The sequence below is a fragment of the Poecilia reticulata genome, chromosome 9 (genome assembly GCF_904066995.2).
Source record: "Poecilia reticulata chromosome 9, P_reticulata-male-v2, whole genome shotgun sequence".
In the NCBI taxonomy this organism is placed as follows: Eukaryota; Metazoa; Chordata; class Actinopteri; order Cyprinodontiformes; family Poeciliidae; genus Poecilia; species Poecilia reticulata.
In genome coordinates this window covers 1780357-1801955 of record NC_088838.1, presented here as the reverse complement: position 1 = coordinate 1801955, position 21599 = coordinate 1780357, and the positions used below count along the sequence as shown (strand labels likewise).

Here is a 21599-nt window from a genome sequence, read left to right as displayed (position 1 = left end):
GCTTTTGTTGTCGTAGTTTTTCTGACCCGCCTCGTCTGTGCTCACTTTTCTCGGACTCTGGTTAGCTTAAATGGAGCCATTTATAACCTCGAGGGGGAAGGGAGGGCGGGCAAGTAGGACTGAAGGATTTCATTGGATAAGTCCAATGTCCGTCAATAAAATCAACCAATGGGCTGTCGCAGTCAATAAAAATTATGACAGCCTAGGGCCGCCCCATATACAGTATGTGCATTAGTCTACACTCAAGATGGTCAGTCCTCCCCTGGACAGAAGTTCAAACTGAATGGAACTTTTTTTTTTTTGTTCAAATTGTCAACCAGCCACAGTGACAGGTGCGTTGCTCCAATTTACACGTCACTTCATACTTTTACCCGCATTTGGCCAGAGACGGGTGCTAATTTCCACTCCTGGTTAGAACCATGGCATTTTAATCCTCTGAGAAATACAGCCAAACTAAGCAGTATTGTCTCATGTCCAGAATTACAAATATTTACTCATTCATGTTCTATCATAATTACATTATTGCAATGTTATCAAAATCTCCCTACAACAGTTGCATGTTGTAGCAAAAATATATTGGTGAAGACATTTTCACAGTAAAAGTGTCGGAGAAAATATGTGAACCCACCACTCAGCAGTTCAATCCAGCTTTGCACAGTCTCTGGGGGTTGGGTTTCCTTGATGTGTTTTAAAGCCTCATCCAGAAGCACATCTCCTGTTGGAGCATCTGACTTACAAAGCACCTGGGAATTTTAGTTAGAAGACAAACACCCAGTCAAAAAAAAAAATTGTAAGTTGCAAAGGGTGCAACACCTCTAGTCTGATATTAGAGGTGTGGAAAAACATTTGTCACACAAACAGGGAGGTCATTAATAAGTTCATCTATAGTTTTATAATAAATGAACGGTTTCAAGAAGCATTGCAGGCTTGAGTATGTTTGCTCATCTCCAAACATTTACAGCTGAAACTAGGCCTGTCACGATAACACATTTTGCTGGGCGATTAATTGTCCCAGAAATTATTGCGATAAACTACAATATTGTCATTTTGAGATCATTGTTAACTAATATCATAAAATGGCATAACAATGCCCTCTCAAACGTCAATAATTTCTAAAGAACACGTAACACTGGAACTGGAACTTTTAAATGTTCAAAATACATAAACAATAAATAAATGAATTGTGTTCTGAAGATTCTGTAAATAAACTTGCCCTTCAACATTTATTTATCATTGGGCTGATACAGGGTCTACTGCCAGTAAGGACTTGTGTGGGGGAAAAAAGGCATAAACTTAGTACTGTGAAGTGCAGTACATAAATGTTTGCAGATTTTTCAAAATGGTGGGTTAGATCAAAAGAGAATCATCTTTTTCAAACTGTCTTAGTGCGCACTATTTTGCACTGGCCTTTTGTATTTCGTTGATTAAATACCTCAGTGATAGTGGACTGAAACAGCCACTATTGGTTGAAGTTTTTTTTCTATTTTTCTTTTCCCCTAAGCAAGGAAACCTGCATCGGATGATTACATTGTAGTTGCATTTGTTTGTTGTTTTGACCCACTATGACTTATAATATAGCAGGTCCACAGGTTCAGGTTTGAATCCAAATTCAAAGCGCTGCCAGCTGTCACATTCAGAATAAAACCAGCAGTTCTCTGGGGCGCTCATGCTAAGCTCTGTGGTAGGAAACCACATACATAGCACGTAACAGATGCAGGTAAACATGGTGACGGGAGACAGCACTGCTCCCTCTCCATTCACTTCTATGTAACTTGCGTGGTGAAGCGACAGCCGCTTATCCTCATCCGGCTGAGCGAACAGCGTAATTCGTGCATGTGAAATTTCTACCTCATGCATGCAGACGTGCACACGCAGGCTAGTGACACTACACAAGAAAGTTGAAACTGAGGTTTTGTGTGGTTAGCCGTTACCAAGGAAGGGAAGAGCAACTAGAGGCACCAGAGTGAAGCTTTTTGTCATCCAGTCTCTTTGGTAGAGAGAGAGAGATGACGAAAACAAGCAAGCAATGTTATCACCCTCATTTTATTATCAAGACCATTTTAATTTATCATGCAATTAATTGATTTACTGTTTATTGCAACAGGCCTAGTTGAAACTAGATATTTACATACACTGAATAAAAAGATATACACACATTTTTCTCATTATCCGGAGTTAAATGAGACCAATTCTCCCTTGTTTGTCAGTTAGAATAACCCAAATTATTTCTATTTCCTAAAGTAAATGGCCTAAAACAAAACAGATCAGATTTAACTTCAGACAGGGAGAAAAAAATTTGTATGTTTAGTGTTTGTAAATATCTGGTTTCAAATGTAAACGATGGTTAAAACTATATGCATCAGTTTAGCAGCAATACTAAAAATCAGAAGTTCCAATCCTATTTCTTCCACCCAATGCAGACCAAGAAGTTGTACCTTTCTTGACAGCAGACCTCTCCTCCTCACACCACATGGCTCCAGCTGAAGGCGTCCTCGTAGGGCCAATTCAATCAGCATGCAGCCCCGCAAGCCCGATGATATGCAGTCATTCCAGAAGGATGTGTAGCCCTGCGCCATGTTAAATCACAGTATTTTATGTTACTTTTATAGGAGTTGTATTGCTAATTGCCTCTCATTTACACCTGTTTGCACACCAGCAGGTGAAATGTATTCACACTAAGTGTTACTACCTAACTGGTGACATTCCACGAAAGTATGACTGATTTTGAGTTACAATGTTTTGCTTAGGTGTTCACTTTATTTTGAGCAGTGTAATAATGAAAGCAATTTCTCTACATGGAAAATATGAATTATCACAGTATCCTTGAAAACAGATGCCATTATATAGGGCTGTATAAATAAATCGATTCGGCGATATATATTGATATTTTCCGCCCTCGGAAAGTATCGATTTTTCATCTGCGAGTATGGTTAACGAAACCATAGGGGTCCATAACCTTATAGCTCTTTTTAACGTCTAGTTTGTTACGGTGTAGCAGCAAAGCTCCGCCTCCCTCAGTCTCACTTTCAACTTGAGCTTAAAGTGCATATTATAAATTACACACCAGTTTTTAAATTGTGTTAATAGGCCAAGTATAACCGGAGTTATGCTAAAATTAGTAAACCATATTTTTCCGAATGTCAGAGAAATGTCAAAAGCGCCGCCATTCCCCGGCTTTTCCGATTATGTGAGAGGGAATGAGCTTCCAAACGTACAAACGAAACGAAACATTAGATTCCTGTGTTTTTGGAAATGTAAAATCTTCAATAAATAACGATGGGCTGTATTTTGTTGCTGAGAAACGAAGTAAAGTTGCGCAAGTAACCGTGAAAGAGAAGCGGAACGGAGAATCGGAAAGGAGTAGCGGCGCGGATAGAGCAGCTGCAAAAGCAATGAGATCGCGAAATTAATGCAAATTTCGACTGGTAGCATTCACTTCGTAATTAATTTTTAGTTTAGCGGTTTCTGTTCTATGGCGGACCAAAACTGGCATAATAATAAATAAAAGAATAAATATATATCCAACATATATAAATAAAATAATATATAAATAAAAGAATAAATACATATCCAACATAATAATAAATGAAAAAAATCAATATAAAAATAAAAGTAGAAATATATAAATAAAAGAATAAATATATACTTTGTTTTGATTTTATTACTTCTCCCTTTTCCGTTTGCTGTATTTCGGTTTGCTGTATTTATTTCTGTATTGTTTTCTCGCTGCATCGTTATGTTAATGAGGTGGGCTGCCTTCTATGTCCAGCTCTTCTACTATTGGTCAATAAACAGGAAAGAGAACGATCCGTGCGCAGATCGATTGTGAATGCCTGCGCTGTGGTCCACTTCGGAGAGAGCCTTATAGACCTTTTTTAAAAGACGTCAAACAACATCCGTTTTACATCCTAACATCCACTATCTATACATAATCTTAACTGGACAAATTCCTCGCTGATTGACAAGTTTGACTACGAAGGTACGTGTTTTGGTTTTTTTCTAGCTGTTAGTTGATATGCTAGGCTAGCAATAGTAATTTGTTAGCTGGCTAACATTACGTAGCCTTTCTGTTTTGGAAATAGAACGCATTTAGGCTCTAATCTTAATCACATTTTTGTAGTATAGACTGGGGTTGCCACCCGTCATGTAAAATGCGTGATCATATTAAATCCTCCTCACTTACGCTAGTTTCACTTAGCGGGCTAAGTAGCAACATTACCTGAAGCCACAAGTCCAAAACTTAAGTTATGCCACAAACCCGCTACTCCATCACGTCCTGAGAAGTTAAACTCCTGCTACGATCAAGACATGAGGAGGAAGATGCTGTTTTAGATAGATATTAACGTTTCATTGGAGAAATGTGATTATATATATATATACATATATATAAGCTCATTAACTTAACATTTCTCCAATGAATAGTTATCAAATGTTATGATTAGAAGGTTAAGTTTCTTATACTATTGTTTTCCTGTGGTTGTAGACTTGGCAGTAGAAAATTGCCAAGTCTACAACATAGGAATAATAACTTTATATCCCTTTTAACAGGTTACACTTGATTCTGCAGGGGGGCCTGTGGAAACAAAGTGCATGAGGTTTGTGCTCAGCTGGGAAAACCCTGTGGATGACATGGTGGGACTTCTGCTTCAAACTGCTCCATACCATTGCAATACCATTGCCTCTGTCATCCACCAGTTCACTGCAGACTGGCCCCCATCAAGGACCCTATATGGATGTATTCTTAAGTTGTAAACCCTGAGTACATACTGTTGAAATAAAATTGGTATGATTTTGTAAAAACATTTTCTCTATCAACGACTTAAATTGTTAACTGTGGTAATTATGTTTGTGTAATGTAGTAACCATGTACAGTGTTTAATTATTACATAGATGTTTGCAAGAAATGGCCACAAACCTTATGTCTTTTGTCCACAATGGCAGCTTTAATTTTAGCATTTCCTTTCCTCCACATACTTTGTTGCCAGATGTGTAAAATTTACAAAAATCAATTTAAATGTAAAAGTTGCACATATGTACAGTAGATTAGTCAAGAGAAGCTATTAACAATAGTTTTTACAGTACTCTACACAACATCAATTCATTTATTAATATATACATATAGATATTAACTACAGAATAGATACACAAAGATTTAATTTCTAACAGCTGCTAGCAGTAGTGATTGTTCGTCCGAGAAGGGTTTCTTCCAGGAACAGGGAGGCTCTGTACTGGTTTGTGTCCTTTTAAATCAAGAGGCCCATGATTGTTTGAGTAGGCAGCAGATGTACCACAGCTGATTGACTGAACCTGCCATGGACAGAGGAACGAGACCATCCCAGATATGGTAGGTTGTTAGGTTGGCTACTGTTGAGAAAGATGGACAACAAAACAAGGAGAAATTATGAATCACATCAGAATATGTAAATTATTTGGCAGATGGCGCTTAAAATCAATATTTAAAATACTTTTCTTTTAAAATGCTTAGCTTTTTTCATATATATATATATATATATATATATATATATATATATATATATATATATAGAGAGAGAGAGAGATAATCACATTTCTCCAATGAAATGTTAATATCTATCTAAAACAGCGTCTTCCTCCTCATGTCTTGATCGTAGCAGGAGTTCAACTTCTCAGGACGTGATGGAGTAGCGGGTGTTTGGTATAACCGTCAAGTTTTGGACTTGTGGCTTCAGGTAATGTCGCTACTTAGCCCGCTAAGTGAAACTAGCGTAAGTGAGGAGGGTTTAATACGATCACGCATTTTACATGACGGGTGGCAACCCCAGTCTATACTATAAAAATGTGATTAAGATTAGAACCTAAATATGTTCTATTTCCAAAACAGAAAGGCTACGTAATGTTAGCCAGCTAACAAATTACTATTGCTAGCCTAGCATATCAACTAATAGCTAGAAAAAAAACAAAACACATACCTTCATAATCAAACTTGTGTCAATCAGCGAGGAATTTGTCCAGTTTAGATTATGTATAGATAGTGGATGTTAGGATGTTAAACGGATGTTGTTTGACGTCTTTTGAAAAAGGTCTATAAGGCTCTCTCCGAAGTGGACCACAGCGCAGGCATTCACAATCGATCTGCGCATGGATCGTTCTCTTTCCTGTTTATTGACCAATAGTAGAAGAGCTGGACATACAGTGGGGCAAAAAAAGTATTTAGTCAGCCACCAATTGTGCAAGTTCTCCCACTTAAAAAGATGAGAGAGGCCTGTAATTTTCATCATAGATGTATACCTCAACTATGAGACAAAAGGAGGAAAAAAAAATCCAGAAAATCCCATTTTCTGATTTTTAAAGAATTTATTGGCAATATATGGTGGAAAATAAGTATTGTGCGCTGTGTGTCAGTGTTCCCCTATCACCCCCTTCCCCTCCCCCCTTGTGCCTCGCAGAGGTTTTTGTATTTAAATGAAGTTGCTGAGAGCCATGCAAATCAACTGTTTAGCACCGCCTTTTGACTCTCATTCCTGTAGTAGCTAACCCATTTTACCTTCTGTTCACCTGTTTACTAGTTCCAGGACCTTGACAAAACCCCTCAGTGTTATTAATTGGGAAATAATGAGATTTAAGTATAAAACAGCCATTAATGCTGAAAATGTTCTAATGTTACAAAGTCACACAAATGGAACAAATTTAGTGTGACATTCACCATCCAGCACTGACCACACTTGGCTCAACTTAGGGATGTAAACCTTAACACTTAAGTCTGCATATCAAAGTACAATTTTCAGGGTAAATCTGATGATATATTGTTAACATTGCATGTCTGTCAAGCTCATCCAAGATTGTGTGATGGAATGCAGACCACTGTACACATTTCCAGGTGAAGTGTTTCTGCCAACGTGAAAACACCGAGCTTTACATAAAGCATCAGTTGTGTCATCATGACAAAGTTCCAATCATTTGCACATGTAAAATTTTGGTCATTATAGTGTCGCAGGCAGATGTTCATGGCATACTAAGTTGATGTTGACTCTTCTGAAATTGTCTCCTAATCTGGACTTTGTGATTAAACATTCTCAGTATTTAATCACAAATACTGGAATACTGGCTCAAAAAAGCCTGTATTCCAACATGTACTCCTTCAAATGGAGATGTAAATACATGTTGGTGTTGCAGTGCAATGGGCCAAACAGTTTAACACATTTTGAGCAGGTAAGAACTAGATGTCACAATTCCTTGAATGATTAAAGTACTGTGATTTATTAATCAAGGCAAATTATCTGCCTCAGTTTGTTGAATTATGTTTTACTATTTATTACCAACTGCTTTTAATTCTTTTTTCTTCCAATTGTTTCTAAGTGTCTTCTCTTTTTCATTAAAGTTTTTATCTTTTGTAAGAATGTATTGATATGTTTTTTTTTTTTTTTTGGTTTTTTTGTTTTAATGTCTTATGTGTGCATACTAAGCTGGAAGTTGCCAAACATTTTCACTGTAGTTTCATAATGACTAAAAGATGCCTGTAGCTCATAATTAGGGCTGAAACAATTCCTTGAGTGATTCGAGTACCTCGATTATTAAAATTCCTCGAGGAAAATTGACCTGCCTCGAAGCTTCGTTAATTTATGTTTTATCATTTAGAGCACCGTGTTTCAGCCGGAACATTATTTGCGTTGAGCGGAGCTCTGACTTCCGCCTCTGAGTTGTTGACGGAAGCTACGTGATAGCGGCATAACGTCCAATCTTCAAGTTCGGCCCGCGGGGATTTTACCGATTGGTGATAATTCCGGGTTTTCATCGTTTTTGTGGGACCAATAAACATCCTTAAAATGACCAGCGCGATGCCGGGAGTTTGGCAGCCTTTCTGCTCCGGAGCTGCTGGTTGAACGGCGGGAAGAAGCTGAGGAGGATTTATACAGGTGAGCGGAGAGACTGAACACGGCGGGCGATGCTTACAGGGTAAGAGCAGCTTTACGGACGAACCGCACAATAAACTTATATCATCCCGGTCTGAACAAACGGGAGGCGGAACATGGCTGGTAGATGAGTTTCTGAACGGAGGAGCCGTAAATATCCCGTTTTGCTCCCCCGGTCTACAAAAAAAGTAACTGGTAGGGAAGCTCAAATGTGGAAAAAATAGACTGATGTTGATATCCGATGGTAAATCTTCCATAACACCAAGTGTTACTAATATTTTATTTCATAATTGTTTTTATCCGATTACTCGATTAATCGTAAGAAAAATCTATAGATTACTCGATTACTAAAATAATCGTTTACAACAGCCCTACTCATAATGATTGTCTGTTCTGTATTAACAGTTAATGGAGGAAGGCAGAGAGTACTGGCAGCAGAGGAGGTGGCATTCTGAGAGGATGGCAACTATGAGGGAAGACCCCAAGTTCCTCCAACCAGGAGCTCGGTGACATCAGGACTACATTACAGGAGAAACGTCAGGTCTACGCTACAGGAGAGATGTCAGGCCTGTCCTGAACGCAGCATAATGTTTGATCATGTTTGGACAAAAAAAAACACTGCCAGATAGTCCAGAAATGGACAAGCATTTATGTCTTATTTTGTGTGCATACAGTAAAAAAAAAAAAAAAATGAAAGAAAAGAAAAAAAACTTCTGTGCCTCTTATGTTCCTCATATATGAACATGTTGCATATAAGCAATATCAAATGAATATATTTTAATACAGTTTTTATTTTTTAAATAGATTTTTTAAAATACAGCATTAAAAATATTAATGATTGGGCCGGGGTTTATTTATAAAGACATAAGTGCTATCCAATGGGCACACATCAACCAACCAATCATATGTCAATTATGAACTGTGATGTCATTGTATTCCATCCAATGACTGAGAATCCACCTGGGTCTGCTGAAGCGCCTTTGCATATGCTAGGCTATTCCTATGCTCAGTAGTCGTTAACACCTCCAGAAGCATGCACTTATTTGGTCGCTCCAGTACCAATGATGTTTATATTCACCTTGATGTTGCTGAAGGTGAGTAATTCAGTTAAGTGCACAGTGGGCCATTTACCTTATTTGCTGTTTGAAGATGTGTACACTGACATAAAGGTTTGGTTCAGTCCAGGGTTTTTGGCACTACTACTGCATGATGTCTCCAAATCATGGTGTAGTAATAGCTGGGAGTCGATGTTCCCTCTAAGCCAGTGTTTTTCAACCACTGTGCCGCGGCACACTAGTGTGCCGTGAGTGATTGTTAGGTGTGCCGTGGAAATTATCCAATTTCACCTACCATATTTTTCGGACTATAAGCCAATACTTTTTTCCTACACTTTGAACATGTGGCTTTTCTGTGGATTTTTCTTCAACCTCTTTAGCAGGAAGTGAATCATTGGAAGTCAAAATTGGAAATCAAAGAAGAAAGTGCTAATTTTCGTTTAGAACAAGCACATGCTAGCAGCAGGCACGACGGAGAAATGTTTCCAAACTCATATGATGCAGCTTCTAAGTTGAGTATCGATCTGGCAGTACAGGAGGAAAATAAAGCCGCTGCACGTAAACTCAGCATGAACAAAACCGGATTTGGAGATGGAGGGCTGCGTCCTTAATATATCCAGCAGTTACCTTCAAAAAATTTTAAGGTATGGTTTATAGTCCGGAAAATACGGTAATTGGTCTTAAAAGATTTTTTTGAAAACAAATGAATTATCTGCAAAGATTTTTTTGAAAACAAATTAATTATCTGCAAATAATGGCATCTTTGAGGGTCTTTACTGTAGTAGTGACTAGCGGCGTAATTATGTAATTTTTTTATCACTAGGTACAGAACATTTTACATTAAAACAAGAGAATTAGTGTAAATTAAATCACACATGAGTGTTGTGGCACTGTTCAGGTGTATTTTTGAAGTGAACATGTTAAGTGCAATTTGAAATAAGAAATGTAAAATATGATACAAATATTTTTTTGTTTATTTGATTCCTATTCAAGACACTTTGATAAGAATGACTTATCAAAGTATCTTTGTTTCCATTTTTGGTTGGTGGTGTGCCTCGTGATTTTTTTCAATGGGGTATATGCCACGAGAGATGGTGACGTATTTCCATTTGAATTTATGCCACATAGATTGGTTCCGGGTCCTGCTTGCTCCTATTGTTCTTGGCCAAAGCTGCAAGAGCTGTACCATGAACAAGATGCAAAACTTAAAATATCTGCGAGCTACTGGTACAACAATCGAGTTTTGTGGTGTGCCGTTGTGTCCAGTAATTAGCCAGTACCATCTAGTGCTTAGTTTTTTCATATTCTTGCTGATATCAAGGCGACAGCGTACTGTAGCCAAAACTTAGCCACTACAGCTAACACACGGTTTGTAGCTGCCTGCTATTTCAAAGCTCGAGGATGTTGAAGATCCAGCGTCAGAAATGGGAAAACGGAGGTTAAAAGGGAGCTGTACATTCTTCGTTTACTGGAATAATTTGTTGGAGGAAAATAATGCCAGATCCACTGCAACGAGAACAGGCTGAGAACAGAGGCAGCGATTCGGCACAAGGTAAGTCAATACGTGTGTGTTGATGTATGGGTTTGTGTTACACGGAGTATGAAATTATTTTTAGGCAACTTCTTAGCTTTTTTTTTGTGTGATAATTATATAAAATACATTTAACATGCAGTCGGAGCAATACCGAGCACGGCAATTTAAGAACAGCCGAGAGCAGCAACGCTTCAGCCCAATCCAAACCACACAAGTCAGTCAGATTAAGGTCCAAAACCTTTGCTTTACAGCCGTTTAGTGTCACCGATCCACATAAAAAACCCACAGAACTAATGGTACAAATCACGTATTTCCCGAAAATATGACATCTACCTTTGCCGTTTCATAATTACAATCCACATTAGAGTGAATTTTTGCTGCTATAATCTGTTCTTGCTTTACACAATGTAATTTCTCTTTTTTTCCCCTCTGAGATTCTGCTTAGAAAATGAGGTTATGAAGTTACATCCTCCCGCTGCTTGTAGTTTTTAAAATGGTAAATATAGGTTTGCCTCCACTTTTTATAAACTAAATTATGCCTCTTTTATGCATAATTTTTTTGTCTTACTGTTGGTACAGATATTAGGCGAACACTGTGCTTTGCCTGCTAGTAGTTTAAATTAATTTCAGCTGCACACTTTCAAGAGTATTCAGATTTTAACATGCATTTTCTAAGTAAATATTTCTGTTCACTTACTCAGTAACTTCAGTGTTGTTACACCTCCGAAACATTTTTTGTAGTTTCTTTGTGATACCAGAACTATTTCACTTAAACATTTAATTTCCTGAGATATTGTCAATTTATTTTCAAGCAAAACTTTTAAAGAGCTGAGGATTTATTAGTTTTGATTACATTGTGCAGCTAAATATGGACGCTTATCAGTTTGTTTTTTAATTTTTCAGGTTTGCATCGTAACACCTCGTGATGTATTTCTGAGCCATGATCGTTGTGCCGATTATCTTTCCATTGGATCCAAGCACCTGGACCTGCTGACAGCGTCCATCAGTCCACGGTCTGCCGGATCATCACAATGTGGACTAACTTTTTATTTACAGTACTTGGTTAAACTATGATCTTGAAACCAAAGCACCAGATATGCAAAAATCACCTGCAGACTTTGTTGGCTACCCTGACACTGCAGTCATCCTGGAAGGGGCTGAGCCGGTCTTCCTGTCCTCCAGAGTGACGATTTTTCCTCACCAGTAAAGGCAAACAAGTCTGATGTCTGATTAGCTGCTATGAAGTATATTATATATTCACTGTTCATTTTGCTATCCTGTTTGTACCTACAATAAAATGTAATCTCTACATTTCACAAACCTTTTTTTCCCCATTTCTCGGTGTTTACGTTATATCAAGTGCATGTAGATCAGGAATTCCAGTGAGATGTTAAAATGTGATGTTAGGTGTTGCATCACATGTTAGGTAATACCAGCAAAGAAATGTGAATATTAAGTAATATGTATTTAGTCATATAATTTAATATACTGAATAAGGCTGGATGATATAACTTAAAATATTTTTTTCATACCAGATTTGATTTTAATCGATTCCTCCCGTCCTCAATTTCTATAATAAAATCACAGAAAATTGTTTCAAAAAGTGCCTTTATTTCAATCATCTGTTCTGTGAGTTGTATAAGGGAGCATTACGGTCAGGGTACAAGAATTTTTAATTACAAGAATGCAGTCATCGTTACAGCAGAATAAAGATGCAATTTTATAACAATGTCTTAAAATTACAAGAAGTCGTTTTAATGAGAAATAAAGATTCAGATTGATCTGATGTAACCAGCTCTGTCCATGTGGTTCTGACATTTGTCAGTAATCAAGAGGATGTTCATTTCCACCTCAACTGATCAGGTAAGCATTAAGGTAAAAATAAAAAAATAGAGCAAAATGGAAACAGAGCAACTGATAGAAATACTTTCTATATAAAGTAAAGCAGAAAAGTTAATAGCAGGACAAAAATTCTTGGCAACATTATCTCAGCCGATCCCTCCCTCCAGGAAGCCATCAACAGAACTCCTGTCCAACTCCAACTATAATAAAGATTTTAAAAAAAGAAAGAAAACGGAAAGTTAAAATAACAAATAATGCCAAATTAATAATTCAGATCTAATGCGTTCTGGAATCTATTATTGACATTTTACAAATTTCACAAATCAATCAGAAGGTTTCACAAATGTTTTATTTATTCTGCTGTTGGTACAGAATAATGTTGTTAGGTTTGAAATGTCTAGGTGTTGTTTTTAAAGTACAACACATTAAAAAAGCTCAAGATAGTGAAAAATTAGCTATTTTACTAATTAGATGCTACATTCGGAAGCTAACTTCTGCTTCGACTGATAGCTTGGGCACAATATAGACAGATCTATATGTTTATATAGATATATATCTATATCTGTCTATAAAGCATAGATAATCAAAACGCTTAATGTTTACATAGCACTTTTCTAAGCTTGTCCCTGTTAGCTACGGTGAATACAAACAATTTATTAACTTACCTTCAAAGTTATTGTGAAGTTTGACACATCCAGCTTAAATCCTTTGTTGTTGTTGGAGCGTTTCAGGACGTCTGAATAATTATATACGCATCATTAATAGTCCTGCAGCGACTGAGGAGCCACTGTTAACATACTGTTGCCTGTGCACCGGAACCATTCTATGTGGCAAAAAAATGCGGAAGTGCTAAAACGGAAGTCCGTGGCATATACCCCATTTAAACAATGTACCTTGGCTCAAAAAAGGTTGAAAAACACTGCTCTTAGCTACGCGCTTTACAATCACGCACTGCTCGCACATTCTCAGCACACAAGAAAATCTATGCAGCACATAAAATAAAGTCCAACGTAAACTGGACATTGAGCTCAGACATCCGTTTTCATTATGGACCAATAAATTTTTTTTCTGTACTATTTTGCGATCTGACTCGGTTAGTCACAGGAGTCCAGCAAATGATACGATACAGTTCACTTTAGCTACGCAGCCAATCATTGCATGCTATTGTGTGTACTTGCCTTGTTCACATGTGCTGTGGCACCGTGCAGATTAGGTAGGTAAGAATAGTGCGGCGGAGTTGAGAGACGCTGACATCTTATCATGTCTAAGCAAACGGGCAGTGGGACATCCACTCATCAAGCTAAAGTAAAAAAGAAATGCGCTTCTTTTAAGATGGACTGGCTGTCAGAGTTTGTGCAAATAGAAGAAAAATACAGTGCACAGTGGAGTGACCATGTCAAGGAAGCAATGGGGACCTCGTCAGGTGATGGCAGAAATACTGGTGAGATTACCCTTTTTATTTTTTATTCTTGTGATGTGCCAGTTTGACACTATGAATATTACAAGAAATTGCCTGTACTGTAAACAACCATCCTCCACAATGAAGGGAGAAGAACTTATTTGAACGAGACTACTTTAATGTCAATTAAATATTTGGTTGCAATATTTGGATGCGTGTGGAGTTTTAGAAATCTTCTGCTGCGATTTCTAAAACTACAAGCAGCCTACAATTCTATAACAGTGTAGAAAATGTCTGTATTGTTATCAAAATCAAAGTCATCGTTCACGGAATCAAGTGATGCAGGCGTGTCTGTGAGCTCCGGGTAGGCCTCAGCGGCGATGACTGGATACCAATAATTGCTTTGCTCCAGATGTAGAGTCCATTCTTAAAATAACAGTGGACAAATACTTTCTACTCGAACCTGACCAATTGTAGCCGAAGCCTAACTTTTTTTGGAAGTACTTTTTTAGCCCAAGGCAGAGTCCTCGCATGTGAGGAAGATGGAGGCTGATCAAGATAAGACAACATTGAAATCCCTGATGAGGTTATCTGTGAACTGAAAGGAGAGCTTAATGGACAAATAAACCAAAAGACAGATTAAATACAACAGTTACTAACAAAGGTAGAATCATCATTGTCAATGCTGGCCGAACAGATACAGGAAATGGAGACCAGGGTCGGAGCTAATGAAGATAGCCTCTCTGATGCACAGGCACGCATAGGTAAAATGGGGAAGGAGACCACTTTTCTGAAGAGACAACAGACGAGTTGGAAAACTGGAGTAGAAGATCAAATGTTAATTCCGGTCACCATCAAGAGAGGATACCACCTGGGGACAGCATCAGACCTATCCTTGTGAAGTTTCTGAACTTCAAGGACAAAAAAAAGTGCTCCGTTTGACCAGGGACAAGAGGACCGTTCATTTAGGTAATAATCAAGTCTCCTTTCACCCAGACTACAGCATCGAGGTGCAGCGCAAGAGGATCGCTTTCAACGGGGTGAAGTAAAAACTGCGAGAGAAAATATTGAATACACCAGCTATCCTGTTAAACTTAGGTTTCAACACAGGAGGAATTAAACTTTTTTTCAGCCCCATCTTCCTGTCCACTGTTTGGGATGAGGGATAGAACATTTCCTATATGCAAGATTACCACGCGCCGTGACTGTTAACTAGTGGAGTGCCAATGGATTGGCCACCAATTGTAATAGGCAAATTTCCATGAAAAAGTGTATGGTCGGTGATAGCCGATCACCGTTTCTTGTTGCCAATCACAAAAACTGATCACCAGTATTTCATATTTCGCAGCGTATCTCACCCTTTCCTCAACTATGAACACTGACCAAGGAGCAACAAGCAATAAGTAGATACTTGTATGCCAGTAGTTCCCAAACTTTTTGTCCTGCGCCCCCCCAGTAGTTTCAAAACATTTTCTACTCCCCCCCCCCTACAAATAGCTGTGTGGTTGAACGATGTGTTTTTGAGGGGGGGGTCGTCATATTTGGTTTCATCAAACCAAACAGTTTTTCCTGCAGGGCTTTGGGATTCTCTTTTCTTTTTTTCTATTTCTCTTGAAACCTTGATCTCCTTACTCCTTAATAATGCTGGCTAAATTGATCAAGAACCTATTAATGTTTTTAAACAAAGACACAATATAAATGCAGTTTTTTAGCAGTTTTTCATGTTTTCATAGAATATTTGCGTAAATTTCCACAGCAGAGTAGAACTGAAAGTACAAATGTTTTTAGATCAATGTTTCTTTATTATTAGGTTGGAAACTTTGTGCTTCTTTCACGTCATTTCCCTTACATCAGTGGTTCCCAAACTTTTTCTAGCTAGTCATCTTTTAGCTAACTTTACCTGCATCAAGCAGCTTTACTAAACAGTCTGTTAGTTTGGGGGGAAAACTGTGAATAATTCTTTGCGTTTTGCTGGTTTGCTTCCATGATTCTAACACACCTGTGCAGCTCCGCACAGCAGCAGCAGGTCTCCTTCGCTGCCGCAAAGGTGTAAACCCAGGAACCTCTGATGTATGCTATTCTGACAGCGTATGGTAATCTGATAGGCTCTCAGTGACACTCCAGTCCTATCCAATAAGTAAAGACCCGTGCAGAAGAATCGTACTGCTCCTGAATGTCGCATCACTACATTGCAGACTTTTGGACACAGCGTTGTCTCATATGTGCGACAAGTCAGTCAACATCTCTCCGCACAATAATTCAGAGCAGTGAGTGACAACTTTTTTTCATCACAATGCTTATGTCTCTATACAGCTTGCTTTGCTAACATCACGTCAATGGAGCTTACCTTTCTTTGAGATACTTTTCTAAGTGACGAAAAAAGTTAAACGTAGTCCCCACTGTCTGTGAAAGCGAAGCGCTGCTGAGTTAGCTGTGACCATCGGATTTCTTATGATTTATGCAGCGCTGTTCTATTACTGACTATTAGACAAAACTTCTGCCGCTGAGAGAAAACCATTGCGCATGTCTTGGAGCGCCGCGTGCGAGTGAAAGGTAGGGGCGAGGGAGGAGAAACATAAACAGTAATTGGCAAGTCACGTTATTGGTTGGATTTTTATCGGTGCGTTTTTACATCCACTGAAAACAAAGATGTTAACAAATAAACTGGACAGTATGCTGCATGTTTAGTGATATTTTCACAGTTGCGGTCTCGACCGGTCTTGAAATAAAATGCAGAGTCCTCAGCGCCCAAGACCGAGACCAAATGCGGTCGAGTCCGAGACGAGACCATCAAAAAATGGTCTCGAGACCATCAAAAAATGGTCTCGAGACCATCAAAAAATGGTCTCGAGACCATCAAAAAATGGTCTCGAGACCAAGACCGATCTCGAGTGCTACAACACTGGTAATAACTACAAACAGGGTAGTACTTGTGTCCTTATAAGGCCCCAATTTAAACAATCCCATAATTTTTTAATGATTTAATTCTAAAATTGGCAACAGTTGATGTATTTTACAACCTAGTTTTTAAGTCCAACCAGCAAAGACTATTCATTCTATTCCAATGTTCATAACACTTACTCATGAACTGACAAGTTTTTGACTTCACAAACACTTTTGTCACAAATTAAAACTTGCTCTTATTTAGTAGCCAGACTATAATGTCTTACAAATGGAATTGAAATTCTGAAAACCTGTTTCTTCCTCTCATATCATAAGTGGATATTCATAGAATATTTACTTCGAGAGCCGCAGTTTACTTTTATGAATACCAAAATCAATGCATATCTGGAAGTAAATTTAAATACATCCTCACGTTCAAATACATGAGCAATCAAGGCTTGAGGGGACACATTATTTCATGTCCCACATATAAAACAAAAAATGGAGCAGCTTTCTCAATTAGAAAAAGACCTAAGCACTTTGGAGATTGACCATTCGAGAACAAAACAACCTGTGTACAACTAAAGCTGGAGCAACAATGACTAGAACAAAATATCATTGCTATGAATTTGGCAACAAAACAAGCAAACTTCTGGAGCGGCAGATAAAAAGTTATTTAGAATATTAAAACAGATGATGGTAGACATCTAGAGAAGACAAATTTGCAATTAAAAAAATATTGTTATATAAAGCTGAACTTGACAATGAAGAAATAAAACAATTTTTGCAACAGTTACATTTAACCAAGATTAAGACAGACGATAAAGACATGCTGGATAATGAAATGTGAAGAGGTTCTCTTGCTGTTAAATCCTTACAAAATAAAAAAGCCCCTGGGCCGATCAGCATTCCAATTGAATATTTTAAAACCTTTTCAAATGAATGATTAATCCCCCTTACAAACATATTCAAAGGATAGCACTTCCTTAATCTTTAGAGCTAGCAACAATAATATTACTTCCCAATCCTAGAAAAGTTATATAAAAGTACTGTAATTATAGACGCCCAAGCTTTCTTAATTCAGACTATAAGGTCTTGTCTAAAATAATTGCATCTCGACTGGAGAAAATAATTCCAAAAATTATCTATGCAGATCGAACAGGATTTGGTAAGAACAGACAGGGAGTGTACAATATTCGGAGGTCGTTTTATGCTATTGATAATGCTAAAAGAAAGACGTAACCCCAGGTGATACTTTTCATGGATGCTTAGAAGGCGTTTGACAAAATTGAACCTGATTTTCTTTTTGAGACAGAGTTATGAATTTTGGGGAAACCTTTATTAGATATGTAAGAACACTCTTTATTGGCCCCAGGTCACAGATTTTATCTATTGGAATTCTGTCAGACGCCTTCACACTCTCCCGAGGTTGTAGGCAGGGGTGCCCAAGTTCTCCTAGCCTGTTTTCCATTGCTATAGAGCCATTAACAATTGCTATTCGTTTCGACTTATCGATTATAGGTATGAAAATAGGTACAGAGAAGCATAAACATGTGCTTTATGCAGATGATCCGTTAGTGTTCATATCCCAACCGTCTAAATCCTATCTTTATATATATATATATATATATATATGCACACCTACATCAGTGATTCTTGAGAAGAGGGACAAAATGGGTTTCAATTTTCTCCCCCAAAAAATTTAATTATTCCTCAAGCTTATGTATTCAAATATGACAAATAATGTTTTGGAAATGTAAAGATGCTAAGGTGCAGGCTCCCACTTGCAACATTTTTTTGAAAATTACATTTTTAATGGACCTGACCCAGAACTTTGTCGACACCATCTGACAAAATAAATATAAAATTATTTTTAATGACCCTATTAGTGATTTTTTTACTCAGTTTTACAGACAGATGCTTCTCAAGAAACAAAAGAAATATTATTTAAAACAAAAAACAACATAAAGCCCATCTGATGGAGTTGATAGTGCATGACGGAGTTGACGCAGAGCTGAAGGTGGTGACAAACTAGTGAGTAAAAATAAATACTTCATATATGTGAAGTAATGCCATTTATGTAAAATACATAAAAATGAATTAACTGCACATTTAAGTGAGATTTGTCAACACTATCACTGAAATATATGGAGGGCCAAAACTGACATAAGAAATAAAAGCATAAATATATATTTAGTTTTTCCTTGTCCTTACAGATGAGTTTCCGTTAAGAAATGTATAAATTTTCATTTTCATTTCCAATAAACATGCATTTTTGTCAAGAAAAGTAGAAATGTTGTTTTGTCTTTTCCTTTTACAAGCCCTCCTTTTGTCATTGCATCGTTATGTTGATGAGGAGAGCTGCCTTCTATGTCCAGCTCCTCTACTATTGGTCAATAGAGCTTTGGAACCAACGTAACTGCGTCAGACGTTGTGGGACTTGTAGGTCTCGTGCAGTCGCTCAGTGCCATCTTTACAGGCCACAGATCAAAACAAACTTTATCCCGGTGGTTTTGTTGTGTTACCGACTGCAGTGAAGTTAGTTTCGAGTTGGATATTGGATATTCCAATATCTGCTGAGCAAGTGGCGTCTAGCTCAAGGTTGATCCGATTTATGAATGATAATTTCGGCCAGCCGTTCTCTAGCTCCCCCCTCAAGCACTCGGAGGTTCACTTATTAGGGACTGTCAACAAATCTCTGAACCAAACACTCCTGTCAAACAAATGTTAATAAAAGCCTTGCCTTTTTATTCCATTTTAACTAAATTTTTATTTTGTTACCTTTTTTTGTTTGTTTGTTTAAATTTAGTATTTCTTTTCAATGGCTTCTATGTCATGTGGCCTGAAAAACTAAATATATATTTATGCTTTTATTTCTTATTATGTCAGTTTTGGTCCTCCATAGAAGAGTCCCATTGTCGGTTAAAAAGTCTGACGGAGTTGACATTTGACGGTGTTGACAAAATGCAAAACTACCTCAATTTATATGATGTTATATGATGAGGCCATATTGTAGCTCATCAGGTCCATGAAATCTTTACAGTATACCAAAATTAAGCATTTATTTCACAAAATTTTATCAAAGTTTTGTAAGTTGTCAGTTATGGTCAGTTATCATGGTTGTAACAAGCAACTTAGGAATAACTTGCACTCTGGCAGCTGAAGGAGGAACAGCTTATCCTGCTCTCTCCCGTCCTTACTGATAACTTTGCTTGTGAATTATTTTTAAAGTCACAATTTTTATGGTTTTATTCACATTATCGAAATCATAACTGGATTACTTCAAACCTAAAGACCGGGAGATTTTCTCACTTTTATTTTTACCTCACTTTTCTTCACCTCCCAGTTGAACTAGGGCAAAGCGACCAGCCCGAGCCTCAAAACATCCCGACTCCGTGGGAATCCGACTGAAAAACAGATTTTCTGCACTTCAGCACGAGCCTGAGTGAAAACCCACCTTCAAACATCAGCAATGAGGCTAAACCAACGCATCCACCGCACAAAGCTCCGAAGGACAAAGTGACCACCAGGAAAACAAAAGGTATGCCAAGAGTGCTTATTGTTGGAGATGAGACATTAAATGGAATCAGTCATGTTTGCAATCCCAAGAAAATGAGAGTGGTTTCTTTTCTTGATGACACTGTATCCGATTTGACTCGCAAAGTGCTCTCTAACCACTGATCAGCCAAACATGGAGACTTTAGTTGTGCATGTTGGAGCCAACGATCTGGCAAAGCAAAAATCTGAGATTCTGAAAAAGGACTTTAAAATTCTTCTGGACACTATGGGAAAATTAAAAACGAAATTATTTCTCAGTGGTCCAATTCCATCGCCTCAATGGGGAGACGAAAAACATTCCAGGCTGTATGATAAACAAATGGCTGATTAAAACCTGCTCTGCCAGCTCAGTGACCTTAATCGATAACCTCTGGATCTACTGGCAGCGCAAGAAGAGGCGGACGCAATCTTAAACACAGAATAAGGCTGCTCACTGCAAACATTTTTCATTTTATCAACAAGAACAACAATGTGACCATCGCTTCAGAAGAACAGGCTCGAGGATGTCTGACTAGAATGGAGCCCTCCGCATATCAAGACCGCATATCAAGAACAAACTATTCCAATACAAACTGATAAAACATCGGCTGTGGACAGAATGACTGGTTCCCCTCCTCCTTCCCCCATCCCACATCTTTCCCCCCTCCCTCCTCTTTCCCCCTTTCCTCTCTGCTCCTACACTCACTCACAAGATCAGAGTTTCTCAGGAAGTGAATCACTAAAGAGAGTCGGGCTGCACCTGAACCGCCTGAAAATGCTGGTGGAGAATTCAGGTCAGAGAGAAATCCTCCCAGCTGGATAGTATGGATCAACAGGTTCACCTCGGCACAACTCTCACTTCATCTAAGCCACCTGCCTCTGACCTCCCTGAGGATCCATCACTCTGCATTTCTGAGGTCTGAGACCGGGGTCCAGATATTATCGTTACACGTCTTCCTCCAGAATGTGTCTGGCCCCCCGACATTGCATAGCAGGACAATACCTGTCCGGATCACTACAAGACAAGTTATAAAAAACAGAAATACAAAAAGCAGCGGTCTTAATTCAAACCTCAGACTGATCCCCTGTCTAACGGAACCTCATACTGAAGAACTTTCAGCCTCCAAGTCACTTAAACTGGCTCTTTTAAATACCAGATCTCTCTGTGCTAAAGCTCTATTAATTAATGATTTCATCACTGAGCATAATATTGATGTTTTATTTCTGACAGAAACATGGCTTAATGACAATAATGAAGCAATCGTACTAATTGAATCAACGCCTCCTACGTACAATTTTTTAAGTGAAAATAGAAAACACAAAAAGGAGAGACGTGGCTTCAATATTTAAGAATACCATAAACTGTAGTAAAATCTCTTTGGGTAATTTTATGTCTTTTAAATATCTTGGAATCGAGGTAAAAGGCCACAAACGAATTTTGACACCAACTCTATACAAAA

General features: G+C 38.0%; 1 protein-coding gene across 1 annotated transcript in view; it reads right to left on the bottom strand.

The window, feature by feature from the left end:
* golph3a (golgi phosphoprotein 3a) overlaps window positions 1–21599 on the bottom strand; it is a 36483-nt gene that overhangs the window by 11134 nt on the left and 3750 nt on the right. The window contains exons 2-3 of the mRNA XM_081611198.1: window positions 2436–2567; window positions 629–743 (exon numbers count right to left, since the gene is read on the bottom strand). Of these exons, the coding sequence (XP_081467324.1) occupies window positions 629–743; window positions 2436–2567 (247 nt within the window). The remainder of the gene's footprint in view (window positions 1–628; window positions 744–2435; window positions 2568–21599) is intronic.